This window comes from Medicago sativa, chromosome 7 (assembly GCF_051527215.1).
Source record: "Medicago sativa cultivar Bolivia chromosome 7, Bolivia_mono, whole genome shotgun sequence".
Lineage (NCBI taxonomy): Eukaryota > Viridiplantae > Streptophyta > Magnoliopsida > Fabales > Fabaceae > Medicago > Medicago sativa.
The window spans coordinates 87,277,593-87,297,462 of NC_140755.1; the positions used below are offsets into that span (position 1 = coordinate 87,277,593).

At 30.8% G+C, this 19,870-nt stretch overlaps 1 protein-coding gene, 1 long non-coding RNA gene and 1 pseudogene across 3 annotated transcripts; all 3 read right to left on the bottom strand.

Moving 5' to 3' along the window:
• Nucleotides 1–272: 272 nt before the first annotated feature.
• Nucleotides 273–4,186, bottom strand: LOC146909752 (uncharacterized; annotated as a pseudogene). Its single transcript, XR_015018788.1, has 5 exons — nucleotides 3,961–4,186; nucleotides 2,084–2,873; nucleotides 1,282–1,325; nucleotides 1,020–1,193; nucleotides 273–446 (listed from the first exon to the last, which is right to left on the bottom strand). The product of XR_015018788.1 is annotated as an uncharacterized LOC146909752 (transcript).
• Nucleotides 4,187–9,727: 5,541 nt separating this feature from the next.
• On the bottom strand, nucleotides 9,728–10,805 carry LOC146909753 (uncharacterized). The gene has a single exon (XM_085724408.1). The coding sequence runs from the start codon at nucleotides 10,716–10,718 to the stop codon at nucleotides 10,002–10,004; it is 717 nt and encodes a 238-aa protein (XP_085580534.1). The 5' UTR covers nucleotides 10,719–10,805; the 3' UTR covers nucleotides 9,728–10,001.
• An 8,122-nt stretch (nucleotides 10,806–18,927) lies between these two features.
• Nucleotides 18,928–19,810, bottom strand: LOC146909754 (uncharacterized). Its single transcript, XR_015017561.1, has 3 exons — nucleotides 19,405–19,810; nucleotides 19,187–19,273; nucleotides 18,928–19,035 (listed from the first exon to the last, which is right to left on the bottom strand). It is a non-coding gene; the product is annotated as an uncharacterized LOC146909754 (long non-coding RNA).
• Nucleotides 19,811–19,870: the final 60 nt, after the last annotated feature.

Genomic DNA, 19,870 nt, shown 5'->3' on the forward strand with positions numbered 1-19,870 from the left:
CCCTTCTATTTTTTGCCAAAAATAGTTCCTGTTTCATGATAAGTCCATGTTCACAAGCCAAATCAAAGACCTCAGAGTGTTTTGATCAAGAACTCACCTTATCTTCAGTTTTGATCAATCTCATTCTTGAAAGTCGCAAAAGAACAGCTGCATAGAATCTCGGAGCGTTTCCACCACAGGTGACCGCTTCCATAGGTCCACATCCCCTAAATGCTTTTGGACTAAATCTAGCCTGTATACTAGAGACAGTATTGAATGATAAATCTATGATTCATTGGTATATTTTACAAATTTACATTAAAATGATAACATGTCAAGTTTCAACTAATGTGACTTTGACCTGAATAACAAAAACTACAAATTCAAGAAGTTCAGGAGCAGGATAATGAATTTTCCGTAGGAACTCCTAATTGACCGAGTTCGCATTTGGAGACGATAACAGCAACCTGGAATTGCAAAATCATCTTATATTCATGTAAGAGAAAAACTTAAGATGATATGTATTAACTGTTAAAATACCCTGGAGCTGGAAATATGTCACATCATCATTGTATCTTAAAATATTTTGGAGTTCCTAAAATGATATTATAGGAGTAATTTCCGTATTTCATGAGGTATTTCCTTCTTTAAATACAATTAAGAATCTAGTATTGCCACAAGTAGAGTTCAGTTCTTTGTACATTGTATGGCATCAAATCAATATCAATTTCAGTTATTCATTAGCTTATTATCTCTTTTCTTTCATCCATACGAAAACCCTACATATTAACAAAAAGGACCAAAAACAATTTAAAACAATACAAGATTTAAAAAAAAAAAAAAAAAAAAAAAAAAAAACTAATCTAAAAAGTTGGATGAAGCTTTGGAACTGCTACAGTTGGGCTGGGAACAGGACCATATTATAGACTCTCACAAGTTAGAAACTGCTTTTAGATCTCAAGACAATGCAGAGAAATTTAACAAAAACATTGGTTTTGTTAAACTTATGAAAATGAAAGTGACTAAATGCGGTAACTTACATTATCAACGACAATCACGTCTACAGCTTCACTTTCTGTTAATGTATCAACCATATGCTCCACAAATTTTCAGCATAATCGGGATTTGAGATGAGAAGGTTCTTGGTATTTACACCCATTGACTCCCTAGTGAAAGGTTTAATGCACTTTCTACATCAAGATACGCACAATATCCTGCCAAAAGAAAGAATAGAATTTATTAAATTGACAGGAGACGATACACAAAACAGCAACATTCTCCAACAGACATGGGGAAAAAGGCTAAGACTTAAGAATACTGAGCATCTTGCATTCAACCGACAAGTAGTTTACACAAACTTTATTCAATTATTAGGCCTAAAACTCAAAAGAAAAGTCTCTGAGAGACAATCATCTTAATGCGCTCTGGGCACGCTCACACAACAAACAATAGTATAGTTTCAATAAATAATATAAGCAGAAATCCTTCTCAAGAAACTAATCTACTTCCAAATGGTGGAGATGCTTACAACTACCTGTTTTTCATTTTCCATACATGACAAGAACTTCTTGGAGATCCTATAACCAAATTATTTGATTAACTTGTAATTCAAACAAAGTTCTTAGCCTCTTATTGCTTAGTATTTTCGCTATGCTAACCTACTTCCAAATTATGGAAATCTTATTAGTTTTTAACCTGGTGGCACTATATGCATTAAGGAACAAAGATGATCAAGGAGACAAGAATGAAACAATTTAGCTTCATTTAATAGTAATTGTACATTTCATTTTTCATATTTCAAAAATTCCAGCATTAATTTACTGGATCATCGGTTGGCAAAAAAATACTTCATCTATATATACCTCTCATTGCTACAGGTATAATTCTTAATTCTTAAACTGCAAACACCAATAGACAATAAAGCCATCTGATGTATGTAACAAAATTGAAAAATAAATAATTCTTATGATATAATATCACATATATAATAATAACAACTAGATAATAATACTTATATCCTCAGCATCTTTCAAAAAACTGACCCTTCAGCAGCTTCATATGAGTCTTTGCTTGCAGTACAAGGTATTTGATCATCGTTTACCATGCAGTAGGAGTAGCTACCTTGGGCACATAATTAAAATGTCCCCTCATTCCTCCTCCTCTTCCTCCATTTCTTCCTCTTCCTCTACTCATCTGATACAAATTACCATTATGATAACCAGGGTTCATAGACCGAGACATGTTGTTTTCTCTCTTTCTGTTATACCCATCCCATGTTGCCCAATTACTATTCCAACCATTTCTTCCTTGATATTTGTTATGCAAGTCAACACCATAGTGCTCCCTCTGAATCCACCTCTGAGAATCATTCTGACTATTTTTCCATCCATATTCTTTTGCATGTTCATCAACAGGAGCACGATACTGTTCCCAAGGGTTCATTTCCCATCCCTGAGCAGCATATTTTGGTTCAGAGGGCTTTGGTACGTTTTCTTCTTCGTCCCCCCATCCAGGACCAGTCAATGACTGATTCAAGAGGAGAGAACTACCGAGAATCACGACTGCCTCGGGTTTTTGTTCCATGTTGCGGCGGGCCTCTGCTTCTCTCTCCACATCCAGATAAAGTTCAGGGTCAATACTTGCATTCCAATCTACATCGTCGATGTAAATATTAGGATCAGGCAATGGTATGTCGCAGGGAAGGTCGTTGATCTCAGCCCAAAACCTGTTTTTTGCATTGTCAAATGCCTCTTTGACAGCAGAGTCATTCCAGTTTACCACTTTGGGGTGCAGACACATATACTTATTGCCTTCTATTACCTTTCTCCATGGAACTGAACCAACCGAATTACAAAACTTCTTTTCCCACGAAGGCACTGTTGGAAACCTCTTAGCTGTGAACCAAAAGGAATACATGGAATCAATTTTGATAATTTATCACATCGAGATAGCATGACGCTTAAATGTAATTCTAACATAATGTGGCAAAGGAGTGAAAAACATGCAAAACTCGTGAAGAAGAATAAATACTTGTTTATTCAATGGCCAAATCTAGACCACTTTAGTTCAAAATCCGAAACAAATTGAATTTTTACATAGCTGGAGGTACAAAAGATCGACCGCTAAGCTTTCCTATTCAACAATTGAATGACGTAAGGATATTTTAAAAAGTAAATATGCCTCCAGAAGATTTAATTAGTAGATACCTAGATAGTTTCAGTTTAACATACAACACTCCGAGTTCGAGTAAAAAAGAGTTGGCTTCCTGTAAGCTACATCAATATAATGAGGTAGGGTTTTGTTTACAATGTGTCATATCAAGATTCGATTACTAGATATTCAATTAGAAATAGCATAACCATAGACAACATGAAATCAAAGCACGGCACAGACAAAAGTGATTACAGAACATAATTGGCAGAACATCCAACACAAACAGAAACATAGTTATCCATCAACCCTGTACATTTCAATAATTGATTGACGTAGGGACCAACCAACCTGATGACCATGCAAAACACCAACCAAAGAAATGACAACATTTCATATCGTTAGTGGCACTCCCTTCAGTTATTGACAAGGAAATGAAACCTAAACCCTCCATCATATATATTTTACAACCCCACCCTGCCCTTATCAATTGAGTCAAACAAGAAAGTCCAAAATTTCAAACCAAAATCCCAATTGAACACATTCAAAAGTGATTATAATCAAAGTTTTAAGAAAACCATTTGCTACCACAATTGAAACAGCGTATCAAGATAATTTTCAATTACTCACAACACATGTATGTGACATCAATCATTCACAATATCAAAATTCCAACATAACTTCATTTTAAAACATTGATCAATTCTAGCATTCCTTAACACAAATCAAAATGAAAAAGAGTAAAAATAGTTTCACAAAAAACATAAGTAATCCATGCAAAAAAACTGAAGAATGGAGAAAGAGAAAATAAAATGGAAGTAATTAACTAACCCAAAGGTGGTTTTCCATTATTGGATGAGGATCTCCACTGACCCACTTGATGATAATTACTGAACCCTTGGTTTTTTGTCCAATTAGCCATTTCCAGAATCAAAAGAGAAAGACCCAGATGAGGAAATTGAAAAGTTTTTATCGAAAACAGCGAAGAAACACAATTGAAGCAAAAATTAGCAAGCTTTGGGGAATGGGATTTCAGATAGAGAGAGAAAGACACGTGATGATGATGATGATGATGATAATTTGGACTCAAACAAAGACAAAATTATTCCGAGGTTTCTTCTGGCTTATGACATCACTTTGTACTTAGTACTTGTCTATGACTATGTCTATGTGGAGTATTATTTATAGCACATGTTTTTTACTTTCCTTTTGTCTTCTTCAAAAAAAATTTTATTTACATTTATTTTTTTGAGTGATTATGATTTATGAAAAGGTGGCAACCCAATGGCTTAAAATAGTATAGTATCTCATTTTTTGATAATTAATTAACAAATATCTCTATGTGAAATAGAATAATTACATGACAAAGTTATCAAATCACATAGTCGATATTTGTTTGTATTTTAGAAAATTATTATATGACAATTGAAGTTTTTTTTCTAAGGAATGTCAATTGAAGTTATTAGTTGAAGTATCAAATAATTTTGAAATTTCATATATGTGTATATTTTTTATTATTTATTTTTATATTCATTTTCCTCTCCTCAAACACTTTTAATAATATTATTTTCTATAGAAATACAATCTTCTTCATCATACATAATAATGTATTTGTTTGTTTTTTTTATATTATTTCTTTCTTATCAATTTCGTTATTGGAAAAACTTTTCATTTCTTTCTCTCTCACCCTCTTTTAATATTATTATTTAGAAAAATGCTAACAAGTGTCCTAAGCGTATTGTTTAAGCATCTAAAAGTAGCAATTTTTGCATTAGAAATTGTACGGTTATGACTTTAAAAAGTGTTTGACTTGTATTTTCAAGACATAGTTTCTTTTTTTGGGGTTCCTTAAACAATGTCCTTAGGGCACTTGTTAGCAAGACCCATTTATTTATTGATACAATTTGTCCACGTGAGTTTAGTTCAGTTAGTATGGATATTGCATATATATGCAAGGTCTGGGGTTCGAACCCCGGACACTAAAAAAAAAATTATTGATACAATTTAATATTAGTTTTCTACAAGATTGATACAATTTAATATTAGTTTTCTACAATAAATTTTTTTTTTCCATCATATATAATATACGATGATAAAGTTATTTTTGTTAAGGAATGAATAAAGATAAAGTTATTTCTTTTGCTCTAAATATAATAATATATTAGTAATAAAGTATCCGTTTTTGTTAATGTTATTTCTTTCTTTTTTTATATTTATTTCTAATTGTTTTTAATTTTGGAAATATTTTCATTTTTCTCTTTTTTTCTTTTTCACTTTTAAAATTATTTTCACATGGAAACAAATCTTCATCATTTACGAAAACATGATTTGAATATGCATTTATTTTTATATCAATTTTTTACCAATGATTTAATAATCTTTGAATGGAAGGATGTAATGCTTTTTATATTTTTACATATTTTTTCATCAAGATTTTTTATTAAATAGGATATTCTAATATAATATTCTAATATAATTTTTTTTAGTAGAATAATATCATTTATTAGTCCTACCTGTTAATTTTCACAATTTATTTTAATATTTTTTTAAAATATTTCGTCTTCTTTAATATTTCCTCCTTTTTTTTTTGTGGTGGCCGGGGTTCGAACCTCAGACCTTGCATATATTATGCGTTGTCCATACCAACTAAGCTAAGTTCACGAGGACAATATTTCCTCCTTCTAGTCGTGATTGATAAGTACTAGCAATCAAGTAATAAGTTACTTTATTGATATTTCATTTGATTAATATTAAATTAAAATTAAAGCATTTAATGTTTTCAAAATATAAATAGTGTTTAATGAATGAAAAATGTTTTAGAAAATATTAATTTAAGGTGTCTTGAATGAAACAAGTTCATATTTTATCTATTTTAATTTTTATTCAAATAAAATGTTATGATATAATAATTTGAGTTAATTTTGTCATTCTAGTTTATCTTCATAAATATTTTTTGATATTTTTTGTTCACGTCAAAAAGTTTGTTGAATAGATAAATGGCATCCTTGTTGCCATATTTTCCACAACTAATTAAAATACTCCCTCCGTCCCTATATCTAAACACCTATTTGACTTTAATTTTTCCCTAAATGTAAACCCCTTTTCAAATTACTAGATGCATTTATTATTTTTTTCCTAAACATACCCTTAATTAATACTCCCTCCGTCTCACAATAATTGTCTCTTTACCAGTTTTTATTTTTCTCAAAATAATTGTCACTTTAGAATACCAATGCAACATTTATTATATTTTTCCATTATTATACCCTTATTTATTAAATTTCATCCAACTTAACTACTCCACTAACTACAATTAATAAGGGTGTTTTAGTAAATGATACTAAATTTACCATCAAAATCAACACAACTAATCATTTCCTTAATAACCGTGCATAAACCTTAAACGACTACTCTATTATTTAGAGATGGAGGGAGTACTATTATTTTGTCTTGAAATATGAATAGTCAACTTTAATACACAAATAAACAAAGGATAATTTGGTAATATTAACACACAAAACAGACACATTAATTAAACTGACAACTTTTCTTAAGAAATGTAAAAAAAGCAAAGGGGGTTTACATATATAGGGATGAGGGAGTACACAACTTGTTATCTTTCATATTCACAAGATTAAGAATGAGTGTTTTATGCAGGTCTATTTCCACACAATAACAATCAAAATGACCATGAGTGACCTCTTCCATAGGTCCACGTCTCCCAAATGCTTTTGGACTAAATCTAACTTGTATACGTGAGACATTATTGAAGGATAAAGTAATGGTTCATTGGTATAAATTGATATTCAAATGATAAAAGGCACGATTTCAAGTAACGTGACTTTGATCTGATTAACAAAAACTAATAGAGTTTTGGAGTGCGATAATAAAATTTTGGTCGTGTTTGAGTCATCATTCACGAATGTAAACTTTGACTCGTTGCAATTCCTAATGGATCAAGTTCACATTTGGGAACAAGAGCATCAACCTGAATGATAAAATTGTTGAAGTGTAATTCAATCATGATTGTTAGAGTTTGGTTAGTAGTTGGTTAGATAACTAACTAACTTGTTAGTTAGTTACCTTGTGTAGCAAGTTAGTGTCTTAATTTTTGCTGTAACTATTAATACTAGACTTTTCACCCGTGCTATCGCACGGGTCTGATATAGATGAAGATTATTTTTGAACAAATGATTTTTAAATTGCTAGTTGCGACTAACATGTATGACATTTATATTATATTCGCAATAAGACAATCGAATATAATGACATGAAACAAAATAAATTTATCACAACTTTACACTAATATAAGATTTTATCTTACAAAAGTAGTCTAAGTTATAAGTTTTTGCTGGATGGGGTAATAGGAACGTGATCACTACTTGATATTTTTTAGACAACTTGATCACAACTTAATCATATTAATGTCCTCCACATGTTTGATTGTTTCCTCTGTGATCCAATTCAGTTCACTCTCTATACATCCAATAGCTTATTTTGTTGTTTCAAAAAAAAAAAAAAAAACCAATAGCTTGTCGCAAAAGTGTGTCTAGGAAGCTTATTAATGCATTGTTCAATATCAGTGATTTATGATTTTTAAGATTGAATTAGTAATGTGACATAAACACACTTCAGTGGAATACAATTGTATTTTACTCTTTATTCTCTTTCAATTTTACTAAAAGTGTGCCAATTGATTAGGAACATACCTAATATGCAAAACATGTAGTTTTTGAAAACTTGGAAATAAATTGATACTTCACTTGCTGTTAAAAAATAAATAATTTGATACATCAGACAACAATAGAACCCTTATAAGAGTGTGAAAGCCACTGATCCAAGATGACATCACTTCACTATAAAAAATCACGTGGGAGTGCTCTTGGCTTAAAACAATATGACTTTTTTAGGAGAATTGATGGTTGTTCTTTATATAGTTAGTAAAATTAATGTATTAGAATATTTCAGCATAACTATAACTATAGTTTACATAAGTATTCAACACCAATAAGTTGGTCACGGACTTACACCATTACAATGTGGGAAAAAGAGTGTTATAACACCAAAGCCACTAAAAAAATTCATCAAGACACATTATTTGCCTCAATTGAAAGAAACTTGATCACTTATACTCAGCAAACTATACAGAGGCAACTTCTGCCACAGAGAAGCATGAGTTGCACAGTTATAAGGCACCTCTCACAAAATACAACAGTCTAAATGAATTCGGCAAGCTGAAAAACAGTGATATGGATAGTCTGCTAGCTACGTCTCTCTTGATTGATACATCAACTCCCCACTGAAGATACAATACAGCAACCAAAATCCTGAAACAGTATGCATATATCAACACTGCAAAAACTACAACACACTACTCAGACAGAACAACTCCAACTCGAAGACAGGCTAAATCAAAGGCAAAATGACCAAACTATCATGACTTGACTTCCCCTTTTTTGGATAAGAAAACATGTCAAAAACAATAAGATTAAAGAAAACATGTAGAGCATCTCATCAAATATAGCTTTAGTTGACCACATTATGCCAGGTTTTGGTTGTGATATGTCAGGGTAAAAACAACATACTCTATTATCATATATCTTTTCTCTATCGAGACATGAAAAACTCAGGGCATGTGAAAAAGTAAAATACATCAAAACAACTTCCAAAATTCCTACAGGAACCAAAAAACATGATAAGTAATAAGCCTCCAAATTATTCATCAATGTATATCTAAAGACTAAAGAAAGCAAAATATAATCAAGCATCATTCTCATAGTTAGGGTACGTAAAACAGTAATTGTAGCCATTAGGGTTTTGGAAAAATTAGGGCTTCAAAATTGGCTTGGGACAACTTTTATATATAGATAGATAAGCTTTCGGGTTAACTTTTATAGATAAATAGATTAACGATTTAGTTAGGGTAAAACAGTAATTGTAGCCATTAGGGTTTTGGAAAAATTAGGGCTTCAAAATTGGCTTGGGACAACTTTTATATATAGATAGATTCTGAGTTTGTGTAATTGTATACCTCTATCAAATTTGAATATTTTAGATTCTCCTCTTATCTTTAACTTCATAATTCCTCTCTTTTTTCTCTTTCTTAGAGATCTTCTTATCTTTTTTCTCTTATCTGCGGTTTATATACCTTAGAAATACGTCATAATTTCAGGTTATTCATTACCTAATTCTTTCTTTTCCTCCTTCCCTACCAAACCCCTAATACTTTAAGAAATTATCAAAAGAAATAAAAAAAAAAAAATAGCAAGAGAGGATAAAGAAAGATAATCTAATTTAAATAATTGGATGACAAACTTGTTACTACGTACTAGAGTTGGGCTGGGCACATGACCATTATAGGCTCTCACCTTGAAATTCAGAGAGAGAAATTCAAACAAGTTTCTAACTAGACTCTTACTTAATGCCCATTCTTTCTCTAAGCTTCACTCTTGAGTTAACCATAAAATGATCATAGCTTCAGTTAAAATAATGACTGATATATGATATATCGATTTAGAAATATAACAATAAGAACTCATTTGTAGTTGCTATATATAGATTATTATTTTTTCCAGGTATGAATGTATGCAAAAAGGAACAGAAAAAAATCAAGAAGACAAGAATCAAACAATATAGCCTCATTTAATTGTAGTTGCATATTCATATTTCAATAATAACAGTACTAATACATTATATCATTGTTGGTCAAAGAAAAAAATACATTGTATCATGGATCACCACACAGGTATCTCATAACATCACATATATAATACCTAGATAACATAACTTATACCCTAACCTACTTTCATAAACTGACCCTCTACAAGCTTTATAGGTGTCCTTGATTGCAGTGTAAGACATTTGATATTCATTTACCATGCACAAGGAGTAGCTACCTTTTCCACGTAAGCAAAATTTCCCCTCCTTCCTCCACCTCCTCCTCTTCCTCCATTTCTTCTTCTTCCACTATTCATCTGATACTCAATACTGCCATGACGATATCCAGGGTTCTTAGACATAGATATGTTGTTTTCTTTCCTTCTGTTATATCCCCAACATCCACTATTTCTTCCTTGATACTTGTTATGAAAGTCAACACCATATTGCTCTCTCTGATTCCATCCTTGATAATCATTCCGACCATTTTGCCATCCATATTCTTTTGCAGCATGTTCAACGGGAGCATGATACTGTTCCCAAAAGTTTATTTCGTTGTTTTCATGTTGGTTCGATTCCCATCCCTGAGCAGCATAGTTTGGTTCAGAAGGCTTTGTTACGTTTTCTTCTTCGTCCCCCCATCCTGGACCCGTTAAGGACTGATCCAAGAAGAGAGAACTACCGAGAATCACGACTTCCTCGCCTTTTTCTTCAATGTTGCGGCGGGCCTCTGCTTCTCTCTCCACATCCAGATAAAGTTCAGTGTCGACACTCGCATTCCAGTCTATATCATCGATGTAAATGCTAGGATCAGGCAATGGTATGTCGCAGGGAATGTCGTTGATCTCAGCCCAAAACCTGCTTTTTGCATTGTGGAATGCCTCTTTGGCAGCAGAGTCATCCCAGTTTACCACATTGGGATGCAGACACATATATCTCTTGACTTCTATTAGCTTTCCCCATGGAACTGAGCCAATCGAAGCACAAAACTTCTTTTCCCACAAAGGCACTGTTGGAAACCACTTATCTGTTAGCAAAAAAGAATAAATAGAATCAATTGATATCTACTTGAACATAGCCAAAATCAAGACATTATAAGATCAAAATATAACCATAATCAAAACAGTTTCATGTATGCTACACCGATGAAAGGAAATTAAGCTGCATATTAACCAATTTAATGAGATAGGGTTTTGTTTATAATATGTCACGAAAAGATTCAATTTAATTTTTTTGATAAATAATTACAGTTTTGTAAACGACAAAAATCATCAAAATAAGATTCATAAAAATATATTTAGTTTCTTTTATATATTTAGCCCCTCGTAAAATTTCGGCTAGCTTCGTTGCTCATCAAAACAGTTTCATGTATGCAACATGGATGAAAGGAAATTAAGCTGCATATAAGAATAACCAATTTAATGAGATAGGGTTTTGTTTATAGTGTCACGAAAATATTTCAACTCACCCCACTTTTTCTATTATGCATCGATACAAATTAAAAAGAAAAAGATAAAATTAAAACAGTTTGACATCAAAGAGTAAATCCATGCAAAAACTGAAGAATGAATAAAAGCAAAGGAAAGAAACTAACATTGTTTTTCGTTATACGATGATGATGATCGGTAACCCATTATGACGATGATGTTGGTTTGGAACACAAACAAAGACAGTGTTTTGAGGTTACTTTCTCTCTTGCTTCCACCAAATATGACTTCCAATCACTTTACTTGTATCTCTTATATTTATTTATAGCCTATGTTGCCAACAAACAAATCTCATTAAGTTATTTAAATTATTTATTTAAAAAAAACAAAACAAATCTCATTAAGTTATTTAAATTATTTATTTAAAAAAAACAACTTTGCCGAATTATAATAGGAAGAAACAATCTTTTTTTAAAGAAACAATCTTATCTTCTATAACAAAATACAAAGAAAATACATATTTTGGGCTCTTTCGAAAAGGAAAAAAAAAAATCTTTTGGCCAGAAATCTTTCTTTCATATTTACTTTTTATTTAAGTTATTTTATCACTTTTATAGTATTATTTAAACTTAAATGATGAACTAAACAAAATTAGTTATATCCCTCTAAAATAATAACAAGAAACAATCCATAGTAGGTAGCGTTTGGCTTGGATTATTTCCGGTCTAAAAGCTAATTTAAAACAAAGTTAAAATTAAGGGTTTTAAAAAAGAAGTTAAAGTTGTTAGGTTACTTTATTAGGGTATTTTTAGAGCATGTTTGGCCCTCCTTATTTTCTACTTATCTTTCACTTCTAAGGAGAAGTAGGGTCAAACACAATTTTAACAAAGCTCTTTCTAAAAGAAGTAACTTATTTGTAAGGAAGAAAACTACATAGAAGTGACTTTGAAAATAAGGTGTTGAAATCAACTTTAAAACTACTTACACGGCATTTTACATTTTTGATTCACCATTCGATACCTACCTGGAACATTTTTACTTTTATTTTATTATTTATTGTGTACCTCATTTCAAATTTTGCTGGTGCCCACCCAAAGCATTAAATATTTTAGTTTTATTTTTTTATTTGTATATTAATTAAAAATGCTATCGCATATCCAGCCCAATGGCCAACGTTTTTATTTTCTAATAATTTCAATAGCAACGTATGTATACAACTAAAAATAAACTATCTAATTTCTTTTGAGGAAAATATTATAGTAATATATACATGTTGGGCTATCTAATTTTTTGACCAGATATTATCAAAATATTAATTATCAAAATGATTAAATATGTTACAAGGTATTATTATATTTATAGCTAATATATTATTAAATTCTCTTCAAATAATTACTCTTGTAAAATATTTTGTATGTGTTTAATAAAATTATTTATGAATTTTTATTTATCACATATGCAAAATTCATATATTTTCCTTATTTATCAATTAAGATCAAGATTTTCAATGAAAATATATTTTAAAAAAAAGAGTTTGTCTAATATGTATCCGGTCCAACAATAGACCATCATATTTTTAAAAAACTTTAATAAAATGTTATTTTTATTTTCAATTTTTTATTATCATAAAATTTATGCTTTACTATAATTTTTTTAACATCTATAAATTGTAAATGTCCATCTTCGGCCTATTTTTGAGAGGTCTATATTAGACAACCTTAAAAAGTTTTACTAATTAAGTTGGAAAAAACAACAAATAGCAAACGACTTTAACTTTAACTTTAAAGTTTTAATTTGCAATTTTATTATCAAAGTAACTTTTAGACCTCAAAAAAGTAGGGCCAAACGCACCCTTAGTTTTACAGCTATTTTTAAGTTAAAAGTTGTTTGTTAAAATATTGTACAAAGTTTTGATTCTAATATTTGGTTTTTTCATTTCCAATTATACCCTATAACGAATTCTGTTATGAGATTACTATATTTTTGGTGTCATTCAAAAAGATAAGAATTTATATTATATGGTATTATATTTGTTACATTGTTGGTGTCATTGAAAGTATATGTATAGTTTTTTTTAATAAGAAAATGATATGCATAGTTTGTTACAATATGCCTTGTACAAAATATATGTATAGTTTGTTACTAACAAGTAGTTCTAAAGTAACATTCAACAACTTTTGACCAAAGCTCATTCCATTCAATTTTATACATTAAAAAAAAGTACTTTTTTATTAAGTACTTAATTGATATTGTGTTTGGCCTACATTCTGCTTAAAAATGTAGGAAAAAAAAGTCGGGTCAAACTGTATCTAATTAAAACAATATTGGACACTATAAGAAAAATAGAACATGTGCTTTCCTATGGTTCTTAAGTAAAAATACACTTTAAATCAAGGTTTTACAACTCGAGAGTTTACCTCAACTCGTTTTGCCTAGGTAAACTCGACTCGAGAACTCGTACGAGTTTACCTAAAATTAAAATTATACTCCCTCCGGTCCTATTTACAAGAAACAATTTAGTTTTTAGATACATTAAATAATTTATGTATTTGATTTAGGTTCTTGACTAGATACATACATTATTCAATGTATCTAAAAAGTCAACTTTCTCTTGTAAATAGGACCGGAGGGAGTATAAAATTTATTATATGCATGACATATAAAAGCTAATATAATATTGTAAATAGGTCAATAGTGCATATGACTTAATTACAAAGGCAAATTATACCAAACTACCATAATAAAACGTTATGTTCAACTTAGCATCAAAATACAAAAATTAACGCACAAAATCATAAGTTTCATAAGTCTCTAAGTTTAAGTCATCCATAAAACCATCTAAAAAAGAAAGTTTCACAAGTTCCTAAAGTTGTTAATAAAACTATCTAGAAAATAAACTAGTTAATTTCTTCAAAAGGTCAATAAACACCACCACCGCAACCCTAACCGGCGTCGCAATCATCGGCGTCGAAATATGAATTTCCACCGTTGGAATCGCAACCCTAACTGATATGTGCTCCCTTGTTCATGGTTTGAGAACTTAGAGAAGAAAGAAAAAAAACGTTTCATCTCAGGAAGAACGTGTTACTGTAAAAGTAACTATTTAGTAAATGTTTCAGTCTTTGGACTTGTAGAAAATGAATTGGGTTTTGAAAAAAATGGACCCAAAAAAAGGGCCGTTTTTTTTTGTTAGATGTAAATTCGTAAAACTCGGTCGAGTTTACACGAGTTTACTGAGTGTTAACTCGGTCAAACTCGTCAAAGTCAAACCTTCCGATTTTACCAGAAATCGAGTTTATCTCCGAGTTAACACGATTTTGGTACCTAAAAATGTAAACTCGGAGTGTTAACACTCGATTTGCGAAACATTGCTTTAAATACACTTTATGAGTTATAACAAACTTTGACAATATTATGATGAATTTGAGGAAATCATGAATAATTTAATAAGAAGCGTATAAAAAGCACCTAACATAATGCACTCAAGTTTTATAAAGGAAAACACTGGTATATAATGAACACAACAAATCATAATTTGTAGGTTGCCTAAAAAAAATCATAGTTTGTAAATAGCATTCACGTATCGTTTGGGTACAAATTTAATGTTTCTATTTAACTGTGTTTTTTTATCGTTTATAGTTTAAGGGTACACAATATTAGAGGTGGAAATAGGCTAGGTCGGGCCGGGCTTTGTAAGGCCTAAGTCTGGCCTACTTCAAAAATTATAGGCCTGAGTCTGGCCTATTACCAGTCATAGGCTCATATTCGAGGCCTGGCTTGGCCTATTTAAAGGTCCGATGAATTCTGAAAGTCTATTTAAAAGCCTATTTTACACTAAAGTCTAGCAACACATGTAAGCCTACTACTAAATAAGCCAAAATTTACGAAGGCCTAAAGCACATGAATATATCTACAACTAAATAATGAAATCTTATGAAGGTCTAATCACATCAATATATATGCTACTAAATAACTAATCATATGAAGACTTGAGTTTATGAGAAAAAAAAACTTCAACGATATCAATAATGGAAGATATATTATACATAAAAAGCTTAATAGGTCGGTCCGACAGACTTAATAGGCTTTTATGTAAGCCTTAGCCTGACCTATTTAATTAAATAGGCTTTATAAAAAGCTTGAACCTAACCTTGTTAATAAACGAGCTAGGTCGAGTTAGGCTTTAAATAGGCTAGGCCATAGGCCCCTGTCGGACGGCCTGGCCTGTTCCCACCCCTACACAATATGCTAATTATACTCTCTATCAATTACTCCTACTAACTACTATATTTTTCATACAAACTAAATTAATATTTTTTTTCACAAACTAAAACAAACTAAATTAATATTATCTATTTGAAAAATTCAAATTTGTTTTTTTTAATAAATATTATTTTTTTTGTTATCTGCAAATTTAAACTTTGTTGGAACAAAATTTTGCTACTTATAATATTGGTTCCATGAAAAGTTGAGATTGTATGAATAAGATGAGTAACATTATTAAAAATTCAAATGCAAAATAAAAGAACAATTTTGACGGAAAGATTAAAATACCCGGTGGAATAAATTTTGTTTTGCTTTACAAACAATTTTTAGATGATTAACAGTTATTTGTTACGAAAGAGAGAGAAAGGTGGTATGTGGAAAGAAAAAAAATTGTTAGTGAGAGGGGGAGTAACTTTTTTTTGGGTAGTGGCCGGAGTTTGAACCCTGGACCTTGTATATTTTATGCATTGTCCCAACCAACTGAGTTAAACTCACGAGGACAAAGAGGGGGAGTAACTAACAATTGTTTCTTATGGGGGAGAAAAATAATAGGAATTTATTGGATATATATATATATATATATATATATATATATATATATGTATATGCACACACACTAGCGAAAAGACGGGCACTCACGCTCTTTTTATTGCACTAATGTTTGAAAATTATAACGATGTTTTTTTATAACATTTTGATTTTGATTAAAACTAAAACTATAAATGTTTGTTATTTTCACGTTATAACAGCCCAAACTACTCCCTCAAAAAAAAAAAAAACTAACTAACTATGATTATCTATTTCAATGACGCCAACAATATAACAAAAAAAATATAATCTAAATTCTTTTTTTTTAACACACCAACAAAAATCTTTATTATAGAAAAAGTTGGTTAAGGGTATAATTGAGATAATAAAAAGTAAGTATAAACATATTAATCTAGTTTGTTAAACTTTTTAAATGATAAAAGAAAAAAATCAAACATATACATACATATATATATATATATATATATATATATATATATATATATATATATATATTCATATCGTGTTTGTTACATTTGTTTTAATATTTAAATTTATTCTTATCTATTTGTTACATATGTTATTTGTATTGAAAATTGAGTGTACTTTTGGAAAGAAAAATTCAACCCAAAAGTGATGAAAGGGATAGTTTTCTTTATATATATATATATATATATATATATATATATATATATATATATATAGAGAGAGAGAGAGAGAGAGAGAGAGAGAGAGCGCAAAATAATAGGGATTTAGGCTAAAATATGGTTTTAGTCCCTGCAAATATGCCTCATTTGGTTTTAGTCCCTGTATATTTTTTTCGTAGTTTTTGGTCCCTGCAAAATATTTTGCTTTTGGAAATAGTCCCTACCTGGAGGGAATTTTCAAAAACAAAATATTTTGCAGGGACCTTTTTAAAAATCAAAATATTTTGCAGGGACTATTTTTCTACAAAATGGGTTCAGTCATTATATGACACGTGTGCAAATCATCATAAAAGTGGGGTTAGGGACCAAAACCAAAACGAGACATATTTGCACGGATCAAAAACTACGAAAAAAATTACAGGACTAAAAGCAAAACGAGACATATTTGCAGGGACCAAAACCATATTTTAGCCAGGGATTTATTGGTGGATTATAATGATGTATAATAGAAAGAAAAAACTCCAAAAATCCACTTCCTTCAAATGTACTATTTTAAAGAAGAAGCGAGTGAAGTAGTTTATAGCATAATAAAGTTTTTTATACATCTAAAATCGTAGTAAATAAGTTATCTGGTTTAGAATATTTAGTTTTTAATTTGGCTTATAAGAGGGTATTTGCAGGCTCCCATTCCCAGATTACAAAAAGAATTCATCATTGCCTCATCAAGCAAAGGGATATTGTAAAAGCTTTGTTTGAAATCACAACCTTATTCCTTACTAATTTGTTATGCTTTTACTAATTCAAATTTTGAGTATTTAGGTTGTTTGCTTGGAAAGAAAAGTCCCCAAAATTTCTCATACAATGGCTGCTTTTGATTTTCATGAAACACGGCAAACACTCAAGTCTAAATGGGTTTTTCCAAGCCTTTTTGGTGTGTACCTCTCTTCACATGTTGAACCAAGTTTGTGTTGTAAAAGTTCTTGCACTGTCAAGTGAAGTTACACTCCCTGTCATGTGAAGTTACACTCCCACCAGATGAAGGCAAGCCACTGTCTCATACAAGTATGTTCAATGACCCTCCACCTGCTTTCTCCAATTCTGATTAAATAGAATCCAAAATAGCATAAAAAAGGTTATCATAACCAAGCGAACCATCATTCACCGACACATTAGAAGTGAAAAGAGCATAATCAAGATGATGACACTGGTGTTGCCAATATTAAAACAAAAATCATGCACAGATTTTTATTTGATAAAAGAAAAATATATAAATAGCCTAAAGCTCTAAACACAAATTTCGCATTCATTACTAACTAAAATTTCAATAAACAAAATTTCTTAACCTGTGCAAGACGTGGGAAATAAAACGAGTATAATTTATTTGGTACTAATATGATTTACTTAGTCTTGTCAAGAAAAATTGATTAACTTAGAAATATATACTTTGAAGCATACTTTGATTTTTGTTTGACTAAGGGAACATATACTAAGAGAAAATAAGGCAACTCATCATTTACACTGCAGTCTTGTAATTGGAACCTTTTTTTGACTAATGAACACAAAAACACATTTCCTACAAATAGATAAGCAGGTTTCAAATGGTTTTCACACAGTCACATTATAGCACACGACAATTCCAGTAACTTCAATGCAGTTTGCTCATCTACAGAATGGTTGATGCCTTGAGAATATGATTGCAGTTAGGCTTAGATCCTCCATGGACATTTGTTGACGGGAATGTTTTAAGGCTTACCCAATTTTTAAAGATAACGTCTTCTCATGTCCATAACTAGTCACAAAATCTCTTTATTTTTAGCCAAAAATAGTTCAGCTGCTTCTCTAGTTCTAAAAGCTTCCCCTTCAATAAAGTTAGTTTCCTCATCTTTAATAATGAGTCCATGTTCACAAGCCAAATCAACGACCTCCGGTTCTACCCAAAATCACCTTCCAAACTTGATACCGATTTGGCCAGTTCAGTCTTTTCCATTGCTGCCAGTGCTAGTATATTTTTTACCACTTGCACACAGACCATAATACCCTCAACCTGAAAGCACCAGATGTCAAGAGAGAAGAAAAGAATTAAAACAAGATTGGTCTTTGGGAAAGAAAAGGAGAAATTGGGTAACTTTCTATATGTTACTAAGAAGCAGTAAGATACAAAAGTAAAGTAGCAAGATTGACAAGTCTTCCTCAATAAATTATTTAGTTATAGCCCTGAAACCTGATGGTATTTCAAATATATACCTCGCCTTATCTTCAGTTTTGATCACCATTTTTGAAAGTCGCAAATGAACAACTGAGTAGAATCTCAAAGCGATTCCACCACATGTGACTTCTTCCATAAATCCACGTCCCCCAAATGCTTTTGGACTAAATCTAACCTGTGTACGTGAGACAGTATTGAATGATAAATATAATGGTTCATTAGTACAGATTGACATTCAAATGATACAATGCACAATTTCAAGTAATGTGACTTTAAACTGATAACAAAAACTAAGAGTTTGGGAGTGCGATAATAATTTTCCATACTGATTGAGTCATCATTTGCAAATGTAAACCTTGATTCATAGTAACTCCGAATTGATCATGTTCACAATTGGGAACAAGAGCAGCATCCTCGAATGATAAAATTGTTGAAGTATAATTCAGCCATGTTAGTTAGTGTAACGCCCTCTTAAAGTGTCTAGAATTTTAGAGAGCGTTAAAATTTAATATTGGGTACATTAAATTGCAATATAGAAATTTACCTGTGAAGACTATTAATGTACATATGTCTCTAGGACTCCTGGTCTGATTATCTGATAACTTAACATATTATCTAGATGATATTTGTACTAACTGACGAGCACAAAATATTATACATAATCTGATACATAATTTCCATAAACTGATAAGGACTAAAATACATCACAACAAGTCCTGAGACATATTTCCACATATAGACATCACCAATGAAGCATCATAATCAATATGTAGCCTTTTCTTAATCTACCCTCTTGGATGACTGTGGACCTGAAAAATAATAAATGGAATGGGATGAGACATATTGTCTCAGTGAGCTCCACCTATCCTAGGCTGCAGGAAATCCTTGGGGATACCTATATGATTGCCCTCTGTCTAAATTCAACCTCTTTGAGGTTTATACATCTTTAACTTGTAATCATATCATAACTGAATATTTAATCACGTTAACTTTCATTTACGTTAGTAAGT

Bases quoted from the DNA above. Each gene is read 5' to 3' on its own strand.
- LOC146909753 (XM_085724408.1), bottom strand. From the start codon at position 10,718: ATGTGTCTGCATCCCAATGTGGTAAACTGGGATGACTCTGCTGCCAAA.